This window comes from Megascapheus bottae, chromosome 12 (genome assembly GCF_031878675.1).
Source record: "Megascapheus bottae isolate mThoBot1 chromosome 12, mThoBot2.hap1, whole genome shotgun sequence".
Lineage (NCBI taxonomy): Eukaryota > Metazoa > Chordata > Mammalia > Rodentia > Geomyidae > Megascapheus > Megascapheus bottae.
The window spans coordinates 49,375,369-49,391,926 of NC_143520.1; the positions used below are offsets into that span (position 1 = coordinate 49,375,369).

Genomic DNA, 16,558 nt, shown 5'->3' on the forward strand with positions numbered 1-16,558 from the left:
TGGTCCATCTGAAAGGCAGGAACAGCAGTGATGAGGTGGCATGCTAGAAGGAAGTTTGGAAGCTAGAGCGAGGAAAATAGGACAAGAGGCATTGATCATTCAAAGGGCCTGCCTCTGCCAACCCCACTTGGAGCAATTCTCCCTTGCAGCAGAGAACTCCACTCCCAGGCAGACCTGAAACTGCTAAGAAGGAGGGGACCTTTCTTAAGTGCACTCTAATGAACGTGCAGGCAGGAGCCCCATCTGGAAAGAGGTTTATCTAAACCATTGGGGATTATCCATCTGGCTTTGACAAGAGTGCAGGGAAGGAAATTCCATGCAGTACTTTGGCAGGCTCTGAAATGAAGTTCTCTTTGGGGAGGAGTTTCCCTGGCCTCCATCCATGTCCATTCAGGACTTCCTTGTTGCTCGCACGCAGGCTCCTCATGAAGTCCCGTGAAGCCCCTCATTTCACAAACGTCTCCTCATCTCCCTTCTCCAGAGCATCACTTGCCTTACTCTTGACTATGATTTTAATGTGTTGACTTTCTGGAACATTCAGCTCCACAGTGCCAAAGTAAATCAGCCAAGGATGATTTTACAGACCAAGAGCCACATCTCCGATGTCCAGCTCATCCTGGAGAGACCCTTATCCTGCTCAGTCCTTCCCACCTTCCCCCTTCCCCAGCCTAGCTGTGTTCCTGGCCCCAACAGAGATAGTGATCAGGTTTAAGACTGCCTCCAACCCTCATAGCCCACCCTACTCCTTGTAAGTCAGCACTTCACTGGGAGAAAAATCTCTTTGATATCTCTTCTATTTTGCACGTGTGTGTGTGTGTGTGTGTGTGTGTGTGTGTGTATGTGTGTATGTGATGGGACTTGAGGCTACCACCCTACCCCTTGAGCCACAGTGCCACTTGCAATTTTCTAGTGATTAATTGGAGATTAGTCGGGACTTTAGTGCCCGGGCTGGCCTTAAATCATAATCCTCAGGTCTCAGCTTCCTGAATAGCTAGGATTACAGGTGTGCGCCACTGTGCCTGGCTTTCATTTTTTTTTTTTTTGCCAGTCCTAGGTTGAGCTCATGGCCTGAGCACTGTCCTTGGGCCTTCTCAAGGCTAGAGCCCTACCACTTGAGCCATAGCACCTCTGACTTTTTCTATGTATATGTGGTACAAAGGAATCGAACCTGGATCTTTGTGCACACTAGCCAAGCTCTTTACCACTAGGCCAAACTCCCAGCCCCGTCCCTCCTATTTTTTATGTCCCTGGAATTTTGTGTTTGAAATCACAACTCTTTTCAGCTTTTTTGCTGAAGGGGGCAGGATCTGTCATGGTGGGCCTTTGAACAGACCTCTGCTGATGGTGTGCCTGAATCTTACTGGAGCTTATCTGAATGGGCTCCTCTGGAGGTGCATTTTTATGACCTCATTTCCCTATCCAAACATCACTGTTTAGTGAATAAGATATCTGCCTTGTGTCAGCTGACAGTGCTGATTTCTCTATTACAGCTCTTCAGAAGAGCAGCAGGAAAGCCAGCACTCAGCAGAGGCTGGTAGAGTATATGGGTGTGAGATTTGGGTAGGGATGTATGTCCATCTTGGACAGGGCCAGGCCTAGGTGGGAGGGATCCTGAGCAGCGGATAAATGCCGTAGCCTAGAGGGGCCTCTCAGTAATCAGGGCAAACCACAGAGCCCTGGAATGCTTCCAGAAAGGCCACGTGAGTTCTCCACTTCAGCCTTGTGCCCTCCTCTACTCCTCATCCCAGAATCTCCATCCACTCAGCCAGCCTCTTAGTTGAGGCCCACTTCCACTCAGCCACCCTCTTCATACAAATTGGTTCTGCTACATACTGAAGACTTACAAAAGAATCAAATAGGTATGCTTTGAATCTGAGAGGCAGCCCGGTGCCAGTGGCTCATTCTTGCAATCCTAGCTATCAGGAGGCTGAGATCTGAGAATTATGATTCCAAGTCAGCTGAGGCAGGAAAGATCATGAGATTCTTATTTCCAAGTAGCCAGCAAAAAGGCTGCAAGAAATGCTCTGGCTCTAGTGCTACAGTGCTAGCCTTGAGTGAAAGAAGGTAAGAGATGGTTTCTAAGCCCAGACTTCAAGCCCCAGTACTGATATGCACACACACACACACACACACACACACACACACACACACACACACATATACACACACACTCACGATCTGAGAGTCAGCGTGAAACATGCCCCCTCATCTTCTGCCATCCAGAGCAGTGGGAAAGAGCTTGCACCTTCGATCTCCCATTTTTCCTCATTCACCTGCCCCAGATCACCCCATTTCATCTTCCTCTGGGATTTCCAGCTAATCCTTCCCCATGTCTGTGAGGGTTTTGCCATATGTTTTATTTCCATGACAATATATTGTTTATTTAGGTTTTGTTGCCCTTTGTGTAAATGAAATCTTTCTAGGGGTCTTCTTTGGAAACTTGTTTTGACCATTTGTGTTATTTTCTGGGAATTTACCCATTATCCTGTGGGGCTCTTTATTCATTCACTCATTCATTCATGTGTTTATCCAGTCACTCAATGATTCATTAGTTTGTTCATTCATTCCTTTATTCATTCATTCTTTCTCACTGCTCCGGCACAAATTATGTATTTATGTTGACTAGTGTCTGGTATACATCTGTGCCTTTGCACATTGCTGCTAAACACCTTTGTACCATCCTCTGGCATCTCGTGAGTAGGTTCTTTAGAGCAAACATCTGTCCGGAAATGGATTTGCTGAGTCCGGGTCTTCTCAGAATTTTTTCTGGGTGGTTTCACCAGCATTCAACAGCAGCGGGGTAATGTCATCAACATTTCCATTTGTCTTTCTATATTTATTGGCCCCTGCACTTCCTTCTCATGAAATGCCTGTTCAGCTATTTAGTCCATCTTTTCTTTTCCTTTTGTTCTGAAGGAGCATTTCATACATTAACGGCCACTTGTTCTGTGGTTAATATAATGTGTCGTAAATAATTTCCTTCATTTATGTCTGGCATCTTCCTTGATGGTAAATCTGGATGAGAAGTTTCTCTTCAAACATGGATCTCAGAATAGCCATTGCCTTATGGCATTTTATACATTCTTCTTTCACCACTGTCAGGCAAGACCTAGGACTAACATGAACTGCCATTTGTTCACTGGTCTTTCTCAGGGCACCAGGCCTGTGCATAGCTCCTAGCCTCCTTCCTATCCCTGTAAGAATCTGATGGACTCAGATGCCACCTCCTTCGGGATGCCCTCTCATGTTACCCCAGCCAGAAGAATGGATTCATTCTTTGCTGTCTTCTTGTTTCAGTACCCATGTCCTCTGTTAGTTACAGCTGTCCCTCCATGACCCTAGAAGTCACTGCTTGTTTCTAGCACCAGCACCCTGACAACTTGGTCACAGGTAATCATGTACTCTGCCAAGACTAACTCATATGTAAGTCCAGGGTAGCCCCTGGAAAAGTACTCCTCTAGGTGGAATCTTAGCAAGTCTAACACGGAGCCCTGGCCACCCACACACACTCCCAGCGTCCACAGAACATGTTTAGTGCACATTGACCAAGGAGGGGCTGTTGCAGGGCCTTAGGAGTCAACCGTAAATGCTGGATGCTGTGATCCAGGCTCCTGTGTGTAGTGCCAGGTCCTGAGACAGACTGCTGTCAAGGTGCACGGGAACTAAATGCAGGGTGCCCAGTGAGTGGAGATGGGAGGTGGGGGTTGTGCTCTCCAGACAAATTCAGCATGTGTCTCTAACTATGCAATCCCTGAGCACATGTTGGAAAGTACTTGATTTTTGGAACTTTCTACATAGATGTATGGAAAATGTGGTGAGCAATCTTGCTAACATACAGCTTCACATAAAAACAAAACCGAAGAGCCCCAGAAAAACCAAAACCAACAAAAGAAAATCTTGGGAGGAAGATGGATTCCTTCCAGCGAGTTTTACGCTGCTATCTCTGTTTACCGGTAGGGCCTGGGGCAGCAGGCACAAGCCAGCTCTCAGAGCTATCGTGGTGAAAGCAGACTCATGCACCTCCCTCTCTGGCATGGAAACACTCCAGCTCTGGGAGGAAGAGGGGTACACCACAGCAGGTGGTGTTAGGAAATGCAGCTCCCTTCCCAAAGGTTGATGGGAAAATGGAAGCCAGACCCACAGTTTAGTGACAACAAGAGGAATACAGACCATGTCAACCCACCCTGTGGTACCATGATCCCAGTGGGTGGCAGGCACCTTGGCAGACAGGCAGGGCTGGGCCTTCAGGCTGTGGTCTCCAAGGCAGAGTGTTTGTCATGCCAGGGCTGTGTGCTGAGTGGATTCCACTGTGGGGAGTCAGTGACCGTGTAATCCTGGTGACAGTGGGGAGACACGTTCTAGAGCTTTGTGAGCCAGGCAGTTGGAGCACAGGGTTCAAACACCCTCTTCTGCCAAGAGCACCCTAGCACAATGTAGCGGGGTCCTTTTTTTTGCCTGTTTGCACAAAAAGGGGGCACCCACCCATGCCTCAGTCATTCTCAGAATAACACAAGCTCTGAGATTGAAGAGTGGCAGGAGGAAGCTGACAATGGTGGCAGTGATGCCTGCCACCTCCTAAGCCCTGACTCCACCCCAGTACAGTATGCTTCACATACAGATATCAATGCCGAGGACTGTGGGAACGAGTTACAACAAACTCGGTGCTTAAAACAACAGAAATTTATTCTCTCCTAGTTCTGGAAGTCAGACAAGCGTCACTGGGCAAAAATCACAGGCAGGGTGATGTTCCCTACCACACACACACACAGAGGCTTTGGGCAGAGCTGTTCCTCTTCCAGCCTGTGGTGATGGCCCAGCATTCCTTGGCGCATAGCTGCATCATTCCAATCTCTGCCTTCCATGTTAGGTCTTCCCTTCTGTGGGGAATCTTCCTTTAGTTTGGTAATGGCACCTAGGGCCACCTAAATAATCCATATTTTCATCTCTAATTCCCAACCTTAGTCACATCTGCCATGTCTCTCTTTTCCTGCATTCAGTCATTCACAAACTACCGGGATTAGGACATGAATATACCTTTGGGAGACATCCCTGACCCCCCCACACACACACACCACACACACATGCCATCCCTCTACATATATCCTGCCTCATGAATACTCTGTAGGATTGCTGTTACTGTTGCTCTCTGCAGATGAGGATACAGGCTCAGAGAGGAAACCTGGTTTGTTATTCAAGCCACAAGAGGATGTGAGATGAGCTGAGATGGAATCCAGGCCTTCTTCTGCCACGTCTTTTCTCTTCAGTGCTCACTGTCCTTGCTGCATCCATCCATCTATCCCTCCATCCATTTGTTTATCTACCCATCTATTCATCTATCCATCCACTCACCTACCCACACATCCATCTATTCATCCATTCATCCATCCCCCCATCCATGTATCCATCCACATTGAACATGCTTCATGTCCCTGTGGATAACAAGCCCCCATGCTGGACAGATAAGATGAGCCAATCCAGATCAGGTAGCTGCTTCCAGGCAAAGAGCCTCTGAGCTGCTCCCTCTGTAGAGAGAACAGCAATTAACTGGGGAAAAAAGGATGCAGATGAAAAGGGCAAGCAGAGGACTGAGCCCAGAGAGGCAGGCATTAGACACACAAGATTATGCCTTTTTGCCACCTTTCCCTGTGTCCTAAGTCACCCCAAGAATCTACCTGGAGAGGAGGTATGAGCCCTCAGCCTCAAATGGTTGGCCCTCCCCATTCTAATCTTTAGTAGTCCCTAGACCACTCTGGGAACACCTAGCTCTCAACATGTGCTGCCAACACCCACTAGCCATGTGACCATCACTTTGAGCCTTAGTATTTCTACCTGTGAAATGGAGCCCCAAGATCCTTCTCCTGCTTGCCTGTCTCTGACCTCACTGACCTATCCAGGAGGCCACTGAGCAAAGCCCTCTCTTGGCTATTACATGTCCTTCCTTCCTCTCCTTCCTCCCCATTCCCTGCCACCAGTCGAAGATTCCCTGCCCCCCCCCCAGGTTTGTGCTGAATCTAGGTGAGTCAGCACCTCAGCCCCTCATTGTTTGGCTTCCCCAGCCAGGCTCCCTGGGTGGGGCACTGGGCCCCAATCACTGCTCCTCCTTCTCTCCTCTCACTCCAGGAAGAATAGGTCTATTCCTGCCCCTGCCATGGCCTGGCTGTGCTGGTCAGACACCTCCCCATCCGTCAAAGCCTGGCTCATGCCTCTAGCCCACCAGCAGCTGCAGGCCCACTTAGGAGTCCTCCAGATGACTTGGCCTCTTGGGATAAGGGAGGATTCCTGGGGTCTCACTGGGTCACTGAGTCAGTCCTAGCCTGGTGCTAAGTGATGTGTGTCCATGTGGGATTGTCATTGCTTTGGCTTTTTTTTCTCCTGCCAAAACTCTATGCCAGCTTGTGGGGCAGAGGCCTGGCCTGAAACATGATAGAGGGCTGCTGAGCTGCTTTTGTTTGCACAGTTAAATGGCAGGGGGTGGGGAGGAGGGTGGGGGGAGTTGACATTTTCCGCTGAGCATCTGGCCCAGCTACAATGCACACTTCATATTCTCAGGCCATCCACCCCACCACAACCCCAGATGAAACAAGCACTCCAAGCCATGGCAAAGCCATGCCTCAGGCATGGCAAAGGCAAGACCCAGACCCTTGCCTGTCTTTCCATGCATGTGGGTGGCCCTCTCAGCCTGCACAGCTCCAGGGTCAGCCTGGAGCACCAACTGAGTCTCAGCAGGAACACCTGTCTATGTGTCTTGGATGTGTCCACAGAGGATAGAGTGAGTGGAAGCCGGTGAGACATCTGTGTATCCAGCCTGACTTCACAGGGGCTGAGCCCCAATTCCTTCATCTTTAAGATGGAATTATCAAACAGACCTGGCAGGCTTGCTGGCTATGGAGCACATGCTAAGTACTCAGCAAACATTGATGACGACAGCTCCTAGTCAAGCCTGTCTTTTCTCCCTTTCCACTTTTCTTTCTTACCTCCCCAGCCACATGCTGACATTGGAAACCCTGTATAGAGATATATGCATGGAATCCTCTATTCTAGCTGTACAGGAAAGTAGATAGATCTGTGGGTGCCAGGGCAGTGACCACTGGAGAATGGGAAGAAACAGAGCCTGTCTTAATAGATCTGACAGTTGTCTAATAGAAAAACCTAGCTCTGCGGGATTTAAATAAGCACACACATGCATTGATGCACAAGTGCACATCTGGGCTCAAGTAACTCGAAAAGCAGAAGTGCTAACTTCAAAAACGACTAGATCCAGGCCCAGGGGCCCCAACCAAGAAGCTGGTTCTCTACCTCTCAGCTCCTGTCTGCATCATTTCTCTCTTTGGTTCCTCCGGCAGCCAGCCCAGTGTCTGGATGTAGTCAGTCGTGTCAACATCGACCCAGCCCAAAGCACTCTGTGGACTTAGTCTTCAAATGCACACAACTTTGTCTTTCTTTGCGCATGCTGCCTTCTTTATTTGTAATGCACTTGTTCAGGAACTGCTACTTAGTGCTCAGAACCCATTCCAAATATCGTTGTCTCTGAGAAGCCTTCCTCTATATTTCCAACAGAGATAGGAGATTGTTTCTCAGTGAGAGCCCTCATCACACTTCCCTGTCACTGGGCACAGGGCAAGGCCTCGGGGCAGCTTCCCTGGGAATAGCTATTTAACGGATGTAAAAGGAGCCAGTGGTAAGGTCAGTCAAGAGGACTCAGGAGAAGACATCCTAAGAGCAGTGCTTGTGTGTGGCCTGGGAGTGTATAAGTATGCGTACGTGTGTGTAGGACACAGTGGCCATCTCTGAAAATGAGCCCAGACTACATTTCTCATCTTCAAGCTGCCTCCTTTAGTCTCTGCCCAGCTGCCAGAATTAACAGCCTCCGTGGGCTATGGTGCAGGCAGTGGCCAAACACCAAAGACCCGAGCTATCAAGGGCTAGACTTGCCAGAAAGCTCCCTTATCCCAAAAAAACTGTCCTAATGTTTGGGATTTGGTAATTTGAGATCCATTCCTTTGGCTATGTGGCTCTGTCAAACTGATGATCATACTGGGCGCCCATGGCCCACACCTATAATCCTAGCTACTCAGGAGACTGAGATCTAAGGATTTTAGGGAGAAAAGCTTGTGAGATTCTTGTCTCCAGGTAAGCATCCAAAAAGGCAAAAGTGGAGCTGTGTCTCAGTGGTAGAACCCTAGCCTTGAGCACAAAAGCTTAGGGACAGCACCTAGTCCCTGTGTTTAAGCCTCTGAACTGGTGCACACGTGCACACATGCACACACGCGCACACACACACACACACACACGCACAGATCTGATCTTCTCTTGGAAGATTTTTGCCAGCCTTGACCAGTCATTCACAGCACAGTGCCAGAGGAGGCCCGGTGCCCTCTTCAAAGATGATGGGATGGCATATAGGGCTGGGATTGGGTAAGATGGACAATGCCCTGGTCTCAGGAATTGCCTTGCCTGATCCTGCTCCTACCTTGAGCCAGGCTCATGAGGAACCATAGTCACGAAAAGCATCCAGAACTACCTGGGTAGTTGTGACCCCAGCACTTGCTAGTTGAGTGACCCTGGTTGTGAAGCCAAGGTGTGCATTACCTATAGAATGGTCATGAAGTGCCTCCTGTGCATGTTTTTTACTTGGATTAAAAAAAAAATAGATTTGAGCTGGGGCCGTGGCTCACACCTGAAATCCTAGCTACTCAGGAGGCTGAGATCTAAGAATTGTGATTCAAAGCCATCCCAGGCACTAAAAAGTCTGTGAGACTCGAGTTATCTCCAATTAACTGTCAGAAAACTGGAGTGGCACTGTGGCTTAAGGGATAAGGTGGTAGCCTTGAGATGAAGAGCTTAGGGACAACACTCAGGGACAACACCCAGGTCCAGAGTTCAAGATTTATATGGCTCCTTGATGGTGATATGCAGTCAGCCCTATCTCAGTTCAAGCATGGCTAATTGAAATGATCTTACACAGAACAAGCAGCTAGGAATGCTGGGGGGAGGTGTTTGAACAACCATCCCTGACTACATTAGCCAATGGGCCTTTTGTGTCAGGCATAGGGTGCTAAGAGAGCAGATTCTGGCCCTGGGTGAGGCCACACAATTAAGTGGAAAGGACCAACATTAGTGAGAGAACCAAGGCTTAAGTCAGGGATGTGTCCAGGTAGGGGGCTCTACTTCATTACACCCAGGCTCTGGGTCCTCAGAAATGGTTTGTAAATCCAGTCCTGCTCAGCACATGCCCAGAGCCTTAGGGTCTACCTGTGCTGGACAGCTCTGTATCCCAGGTTCCAAACCCAGCATGGGCAACCTTCCCTGGCATGGGAAAGAACACTAATTTAACCGGTTGTGAGGGCCTGGCTGATTTCTTCATCATCTCCTGATGAATCCATTTGAGGCTCAGGTAGTGGCCTCTCCAAGCATCCCATCCATCCTGCCAGCAGACCAGGGTTTGCAGTCCAGGGCTCCAGCAGGCCGCTGCTCACTTGGCTATTCCACATGTGGACATGATTCCTTTGTAGATCCAGGTCCTCTTGAGGAGTCGCATTTGCATCTGGATTGAGATGATGGCAGGATGGACACTGATATTTCCATCATGTTTGGGTGCTTTGTGAAGAGATGTTCCTGCAAGCATCACCCCTGGTGGCTCTGGAGACAGACCTGAGGCTGAAGGATGCTCACTCTGTTCAGTGCAGGTGCTGTCTATTGGCCAGCGGGACAGTGAGGAGCCTCTTGTCCTCTCCAAGGTCATTCCAAGCAGGGCTGATGCCCAGAGCCTGCAGCACGTCAGCCTAGGTTAAGGGCAGAGTAACCTGTAGTCACTGAAGATAGTAACTGGGTCAGGGGAAGCTGGGTTGGAGGTGACAGGTGGCACCTACAATTCGACCCCAAGGGACTGGGCTAGTCTCCAACGAGCAAAAACACAGGAGCTTGCAGGGGCCAGAGGTTAGCTACATTTGCATGTCTAGTGCATACACATCTGCAGAACTAGGAGGGATGACACTAAGTACCAGGCTCTACGAGCACCTGCCTGCACAACATGGTGAAAGCCAGGTGTAAAATCCTCTAGCTGTCACCTGTTTGGATAGTGACTTATACTGTGCTTTGCAGCTATTTTTTCACCCCTTGAACATAATCCCTAATCATCTCTGCTTTGCTTAATCACAAGTCCAGCTGTTCCATTCATCTATAAAGTGTCCCCACTCACAAAGTGACCAGCTCTAACAGTGCCTTTCATACATATGGCCCCTACATGAGAATCAGCGCTCCTCAGGGTTGTGATGGTTATGTGAATCACAGCTCTCACTTAATGGTCCACCCACTCTGGCTAGGACATAATCTTGTACCTCTATGAACTTGTCATTTATTATTTTTCTATATATATTATCTTTAAGTAGTTGTACAAAGGAGTTGATATTCAACAAAGCAGTTTATAATACAGTATATCTTGATCAATATAATCCCTTTCAATAGTCTCTCATTGGGCAAGGAATGTGGCCTAGCATATATGAAGCCCTGGATTTGATTCCTTGGTACCACATACACAGAAAAAGCTGGAAGTGGGGCTGTGGCCTAAGCGGTAGAGCACTAGCCTTGAGCACAGAGAGGCTCAGGGACAGTGCCCAGGCCCTGAGTTCAAGCCCCAATACTGTATATATATATATATATATATATATATAAATATAAATACACACACATATATACATATATATATACACATACATACCTATATTCTCTCATCATTCCCAATCCAACCCTTCCCTCACTTTCTTAATTTCTAAGCTATTCACTGGATTTTTTATTGCATTTACCCCTACTTTTTAAATTTTTGTTGTTGGTGATGGTGGTTGTGGGTACTGTTTCCAGAATTCTTCAGTTCAAGGCTAGCAGTCTACCACTTAGAGCCACAGTGTCACTTCTGTTTTGCTGGTGGTTAATTGGTGATAAGAGTCTTATGAACTTTCATGCCCACGGTGTCTTTGAACTGTGATCATCAGATCTCAGCCTCCTGAGTAGCTAGGATTACAGGTGTGAGCCACCAGCACTCACCCCCCTCCCCACAACTTCTTTTCTTTGTCTTCTTCCCTCCCCTGATACCACTCCACACCTTTCACTCATCTCCTGGTATTTATTTTGTTGTGCTAGTTTTTACCCTTTCTAAGGAATTGCACTATTTGAGTTCTCCCCTGAATCTCCCATATGAAATAGACATTTAGCATTTTCTCCGTTTTACAGATGAGGAAAGTCAAAACTTGGAGAGAATAACATGACTTGATTCAACAGGTATTCAAATGCACAATTGCCTGAGTCTCATGTATTTTTCTTCATGCTAGGTCAGATCATGGAGGGTCAATTGAAGATGAGATCTTGGTTTACTATGGCTCACAGTGAATTTGTTTTGAGTCAGATGTTGTTTGTCTTAAAAAGCTGGTTTGTCTTTTAGGGTGAGTTTTAGAGTAGATGATCTTGAGACATACAGTAACTGCTTGAGGACTCAGGTAAGTAGGCCAGGGGAAAAGAGCCCCATCAACATGCCTGGATGGCAGACTATGGGATGTTGAGATTGGCCACAGCCAGGAACCAAGCTGCAAGCATACCTGACTGTTGGTGAACATGAAATCTGGGCTCTGTTAGCATGAGAAGCTAACACGTAAGGAGAACTAGGATGATGCTCTGATTTTCAGTTACAGTTCATCAATTTCAAATATCATCTTGAATATTGATCTTTTCCTTTACTGCTAATTCTGCAGCCCAGTGTTCTGCATCAGAGACCACTCAACTAAAGGATATCTCTTCCTTTCCAGGGCATCTCTTGATCCTCTCTATTCTCTCATATTCTATTAGGAGCAGGAGCTGTTTGCATTGTTCCCTTGGCATTAATATTTTCATTTTCTGTCCCATACATTTTGAACATGTGTGTATCCAGCCCTATGTAGCCAGTGAGGAAGCAAAGCTGTGGGTTGGACAGATGTGGCCAGCTGAGCCTGACTGCAGCAATTCCAGGCAAGCGTGTGGACTTCAGAGTCACGGGAATTTTAGGTGGTAGGAGACTGCACCAGCACACAGTGTTTAGTCTCTATTCACTGACTAGTGCTTAAAGGATTCAACTGTAATTTGGAAGTAACCATGGAATGCCAGTATATAAAATGAAAATGTAAATGTTTCTGCTCATGTGGTGCTTGGGTTTCCAGAAGGGTTCTGGTTTCCTGTGAATCTCTTTTCTTGTTTGTTTGTTTTCGTGGCAGTACTGGAGTTTGAGCTCAGGGCTTAGTAGGCAGACACTCTACCACCTTGAGCCCTTTCCACTCTGTGTGTGTGCTTGTGGACACCCATCCTGGAGCTTGAACTCAGGACTTGGGTACTGTCCCTGAGCTGTTTTGCTTAAGTCTAGGGTTCTTCCACTTGAGTGACAGCTCCACTTCTGGATTTTTGGTGTGTCATTGTAGAGTCTTAAGGACTTTCCTGCCTGGCTGGCTTAAAACCTTGATTGCCAGATCTCAGCCTCTTGGCCAGCTAAATTACATGCATGATCCACCTGTGCCAGTCTACTTTTATTTTTCAAATAGGGTCTCACTTTCCCCCCAGGATAGCCTGAACTAAAATGCGCTTATTTATTTTTTCTTGTAGGCGGTATGATTGGTTGGTTATGCTTTCCTTGGGCTGACCTTGATCCATGATCCTCCTGACCTCCACCTCCCAAGTGGCTGGGATGACAGGCATGAGCCTCCACGTCCAGCTGTGGGCACCCTTGTTCTGAGACTATTGTGTTTTGTCTCTGCAGGCCTCCCACCCTGAGCGGCAGCCCCATCATCTCTGATATCTCCTTGATCCGGCTTTCCCCGCACCCTGCTGGCCCTGGGGAATCTCCCTTCAGTGCCCCCCACCCATATGTGAACCCCCACATGGAGCACTACCTCCGGTCCATGCACAGCAGCCCCACGCTCTCCATGATCTCTGCAGCCAGGGGTCTCAGCCCTGCAGATGGTAAGTGTGCCAGGGGAGTGGGGCAGGAGGAGTAGCTGGGGCACTGGGCAGGACACAATGGGTAACCAATGGATTGGTCCCCGTAGCCACCCTCAGTTATACTGAATCTTGTTTCCTGGGAAAGCAGTCAGACTGTCTTTCCTTCTTACTACCTCTGTGGAAGTAAATGAGTAGGGAAAGTCATGAGATTTGGGCCTCCATTGGTTTTTGTGATCATTGAAGAGCCCTTCTATGTGAAAGCCTTATAGGAATTGCCAAAACAGCATAGATAAGGTCTACTCCTTGTGATTTTTTTTTTCCTGAGCTGACTAAGACCAGAGAAAACCAACTTAAAAGAGGAAGGATTGATTTTTGTCTTGACTTTTCAGCCTCATTGCTCTGAGGCTTGTAGTAAGGTAGAGCATCATGGTGGGCAGCACATAGCAGAGCAGCGCTGCTCACTCATGGTGGCCAGGAAGCAGGAAACGGGAAGGGTCTGTGGACATAGCATGTCCTTCAAAGCCATGGCCCCTGGGAACGTGTTTCTTCCAATCAAGCTCCACCAGTGGAACCCAGCAACGGATCATCATTAATGATGAATTCAGAGTCCTTGTGATCCAATCCCAAAGCCCATCCCTTAACGTTACACTGGGAACCAAGCCTGCAGTATACTAGCCTTTTGAAGAATACTTTCTATCCAAATCACACCACCATGTCAGAGGTGTGAACAACTGGTTCTAATAAACCAACCTCTGAAGAAGCTGGTATCGAGTGAAAGGGGTGGTAGAGAGGGGTATCTTGTGGAATCCAGAACAGTTAGAGTTGGTTGCTACCTGCATCTGCTTTATATATACTCAGCAGGTCAATACAGATGGCTTCCAAATGGCAGCCCAGTCAATGCAGATACTTCCAACATCCCAGAGATGTTGGTGGTTTTGCCTTACTATGCTCAGATGCTTAAGAGAGAATTGATTGGCACAGATCAGAGCTTCATGTGGTTTCTTCCCTGTGGTTCATTTGAGCCAGAAAAATAAAAAGCACAGTCATGTGGGACAAGCATGCTTTTCAGACCTAAAATGTGAAATCGTAGCCTACTCTCATTCCTTACCCCTCTGATACATGCATGTTTGCGCCTTGAGTCTGCATGGGCTGTGCACCTCACCCCAGCATGCTGTGGGTGCTGTCTTCCAACTCCCACTGCCTTGCCAATATTGTTTGCCTGTCCTTGAAAACAACTGAAAAGCAACTCAGGTATCTCTTCTTAAAACATGTCTGGCTAAGTCTTAGACTAGGATATAAATCAGAGGATATTGCATGGTACACCTTTTCTTTCTTTCTCTCTCTCTCTCTTTCTTTTTTCTTTTCCTTTCTTTTTCAATTTTGAAATTTGAACTAGGAAGTTTCTTGCTTGTTAATCAGGTACTCACTTACTTGAACCACAACCCCAGCCCTTTTTTCTTCTGGCTGTTTTGGAGGCAGGGTCTTATTTTCTGGCCCTGGCCAGCCTGGAACATGATCTTCCTGTTTATACTTCCCACTAAGCTGGGGTGACAGATATGCACCACCCTGCCCAGCTATTGGTTAAAATGAGTTTTTGAGAACTTTCTCCCTCCCTCAGACTGGCTTCAAACCATGATCCTCCTGATCTAAGTCCCTCACATAGCTAGTCCCCTTTCCACACATGTCTGCAATACACACATTTAAGCTTGGTGGACAGAGACTCTAGACAGCCCAGCCTGCAAAGCTCCAAAAGCCCCTCGTTGTTACCCACATTTCTCTGCAGAGGAGAATGACCCCTCCTACTTCCTGGATGAGACACTGAGCTAAAGTTGAGGACTGGGTCTGAGAAGATTCAAGCTGGACTTTTACAGTTAAAGGGGGGCTTTCTGCCTCTAGGTGTGCAAAAACAATAACCCTCAAACATTCTAGGAGAAATCAATTTATGTTCTGCCAGTTCTTGATTCAAGACAAACCAGATAGGCAAGTGTTGCAGCCACTGTGTATAAATATGGGCAACCAGAGTGTGGCGCCATTGTGACATTGCCCCTCAAATTCAAGACACAGCCTTAAGCTTTCTGTGGGTTCCTGAGTGGCCTTGACTAAGCTGGGGCCTCTAAAATGTGCTGCCTCCACACTGAGAGACATCTTGAGGAAAGTGGGCCTTGGCTTTTCCATCACTCTGAGTGACCCAGTGACAAGTCTATGTGACAGTGAGGTTGCAGTCAGCTTCCACCTTCTCCCAGAAGCCCACATGGGATATAGTGAACAGAATGGTTTCTCTAGCCACACCAGCATCCCTGACCCCCTGCTACCTCTTTCCAGAAAGGGGACTTTGCAGGTGTCCTTAAGTTAGGAATCTTGAACCAAGATCATCCTGATTACCGACATGGACTCTCAAAGCAATGACAAGTATCCTTACAAAATATACACAGGGGAGACACTGACGTCAAGATGGAGACAGGTGGAATGACAAGGCCACAAGCCAAGGAAGATGGTGACCAGAAACTAGAGAGACAAGGATGAACAACCCATGCCCTGCCCCAGAGTCTCTGAACGAACCTCAGCCCTTGGATTTTTTTTAGAAGCTTTTGGCTTCTAAAGCTATACAAAAAAATAAAATTCTCTTTTTTTGTCTGTTTTGAGGCTCAAACTCTGGGCCTGAGCATTGTCCTGAGCTCTTCAGCTCAACGCTAGCACTCTACCACTTGAACCACAGTGCCATTTTTGGATTTCTGGTGGTTAATTGGAGATAAGAGTCTCATGGACTTTCGTGCCCAGACTGGCTTTGAAACGAGATCCACAGATCTCAGCCCCCTAAATAGCTTGGATGATAGGTGTGAACCTTTAACACCAAGCTAAAGTACTTTTATTTTAACAACAAAGAGTACCAACTTTGTGCCTATTTATTATTACAGCCTATGAATACTAATACACCTGATTCCTAAGAAGAGGCAGAAGCCAGTAGCTCTGCTGGTACTCAGTGAACCCTGAGAAATGTTAAAGGAGGCAGGAGGGAGCATAAAGCCCTTCTGGAGCTGTTAGAGCCAAGAACACTATAGTTTTCTCTTCCTGCAGCATTGCCTATGAAGACCTGGGTGTTGAGACAGGGCTACTTTGGAGGCAGTACTTTTGATTGATGAAACACCATTCTGTACCCGATTTCAGTTAAAAACTGATGGAGCTCTTGCAATACCCGCTAATCCCAGCAATACCCGCTAATCCCAGCCATACCCAATGACACAACAGAGACAGGTTTATTATCATACCTGACTAATTTGCATGTCCTTGACTCTTACAGTGAGTAGACCAGATTCTCCTTCGCACAATAAACAAACCAGACAGTCCTGGGCTGTGTTAGCCATGCAGCAAGCTACTTCGTGGCCAGAGGTAGCATATGAGGATTGAGGTCTAGATTCAAGTCTTTCTATGTGGCATGTGCTAGCCTCGGGGTCCAACCTGGGAGTTCTAGAGAGTTATTGAGCTATCCCAGTTTCTGCCAGTCTCTGTATGCTGGGGACAAATGGGATCTCCAGGGAAGGCCTTGAGGGAAAGAGTGAGCCTGAAGGGTTGAGGATGTTTCACACATGGGTGATTCAAGCAGAGA

At 47.5% G+C, this 16,558-nt stretch overlaps 1 protein-coding gene across 2 annotated transcripts in view; it reads left to right on the forward strand.

Annotated features, from left to right (window-relative positions):
- Gli2 (GLI family zinc finger 2) overlaps positions 1 to 16,558 on the forward strand; it is a 167,584-nt gene that overhangs the window by 121,792 nt on the left and 29,234 nt on the right. Inside the window, exon 3 of one of the 2 annotated variants that reach the window (XM_090342971.1) lies at positions 12,773 to 12,975. In XM_090342971.1, coding sequence (XP_090199097.1) covers positions 12,773 to 12,975 — 203 coding nt within the window. Of the gene's footprint in view, positions 1 to 12,772; positions 12,976 to 16,558 lie in introns of those variants that run through there. The other variant, XM_090342970.1, reaches the window with a different exon arrangement.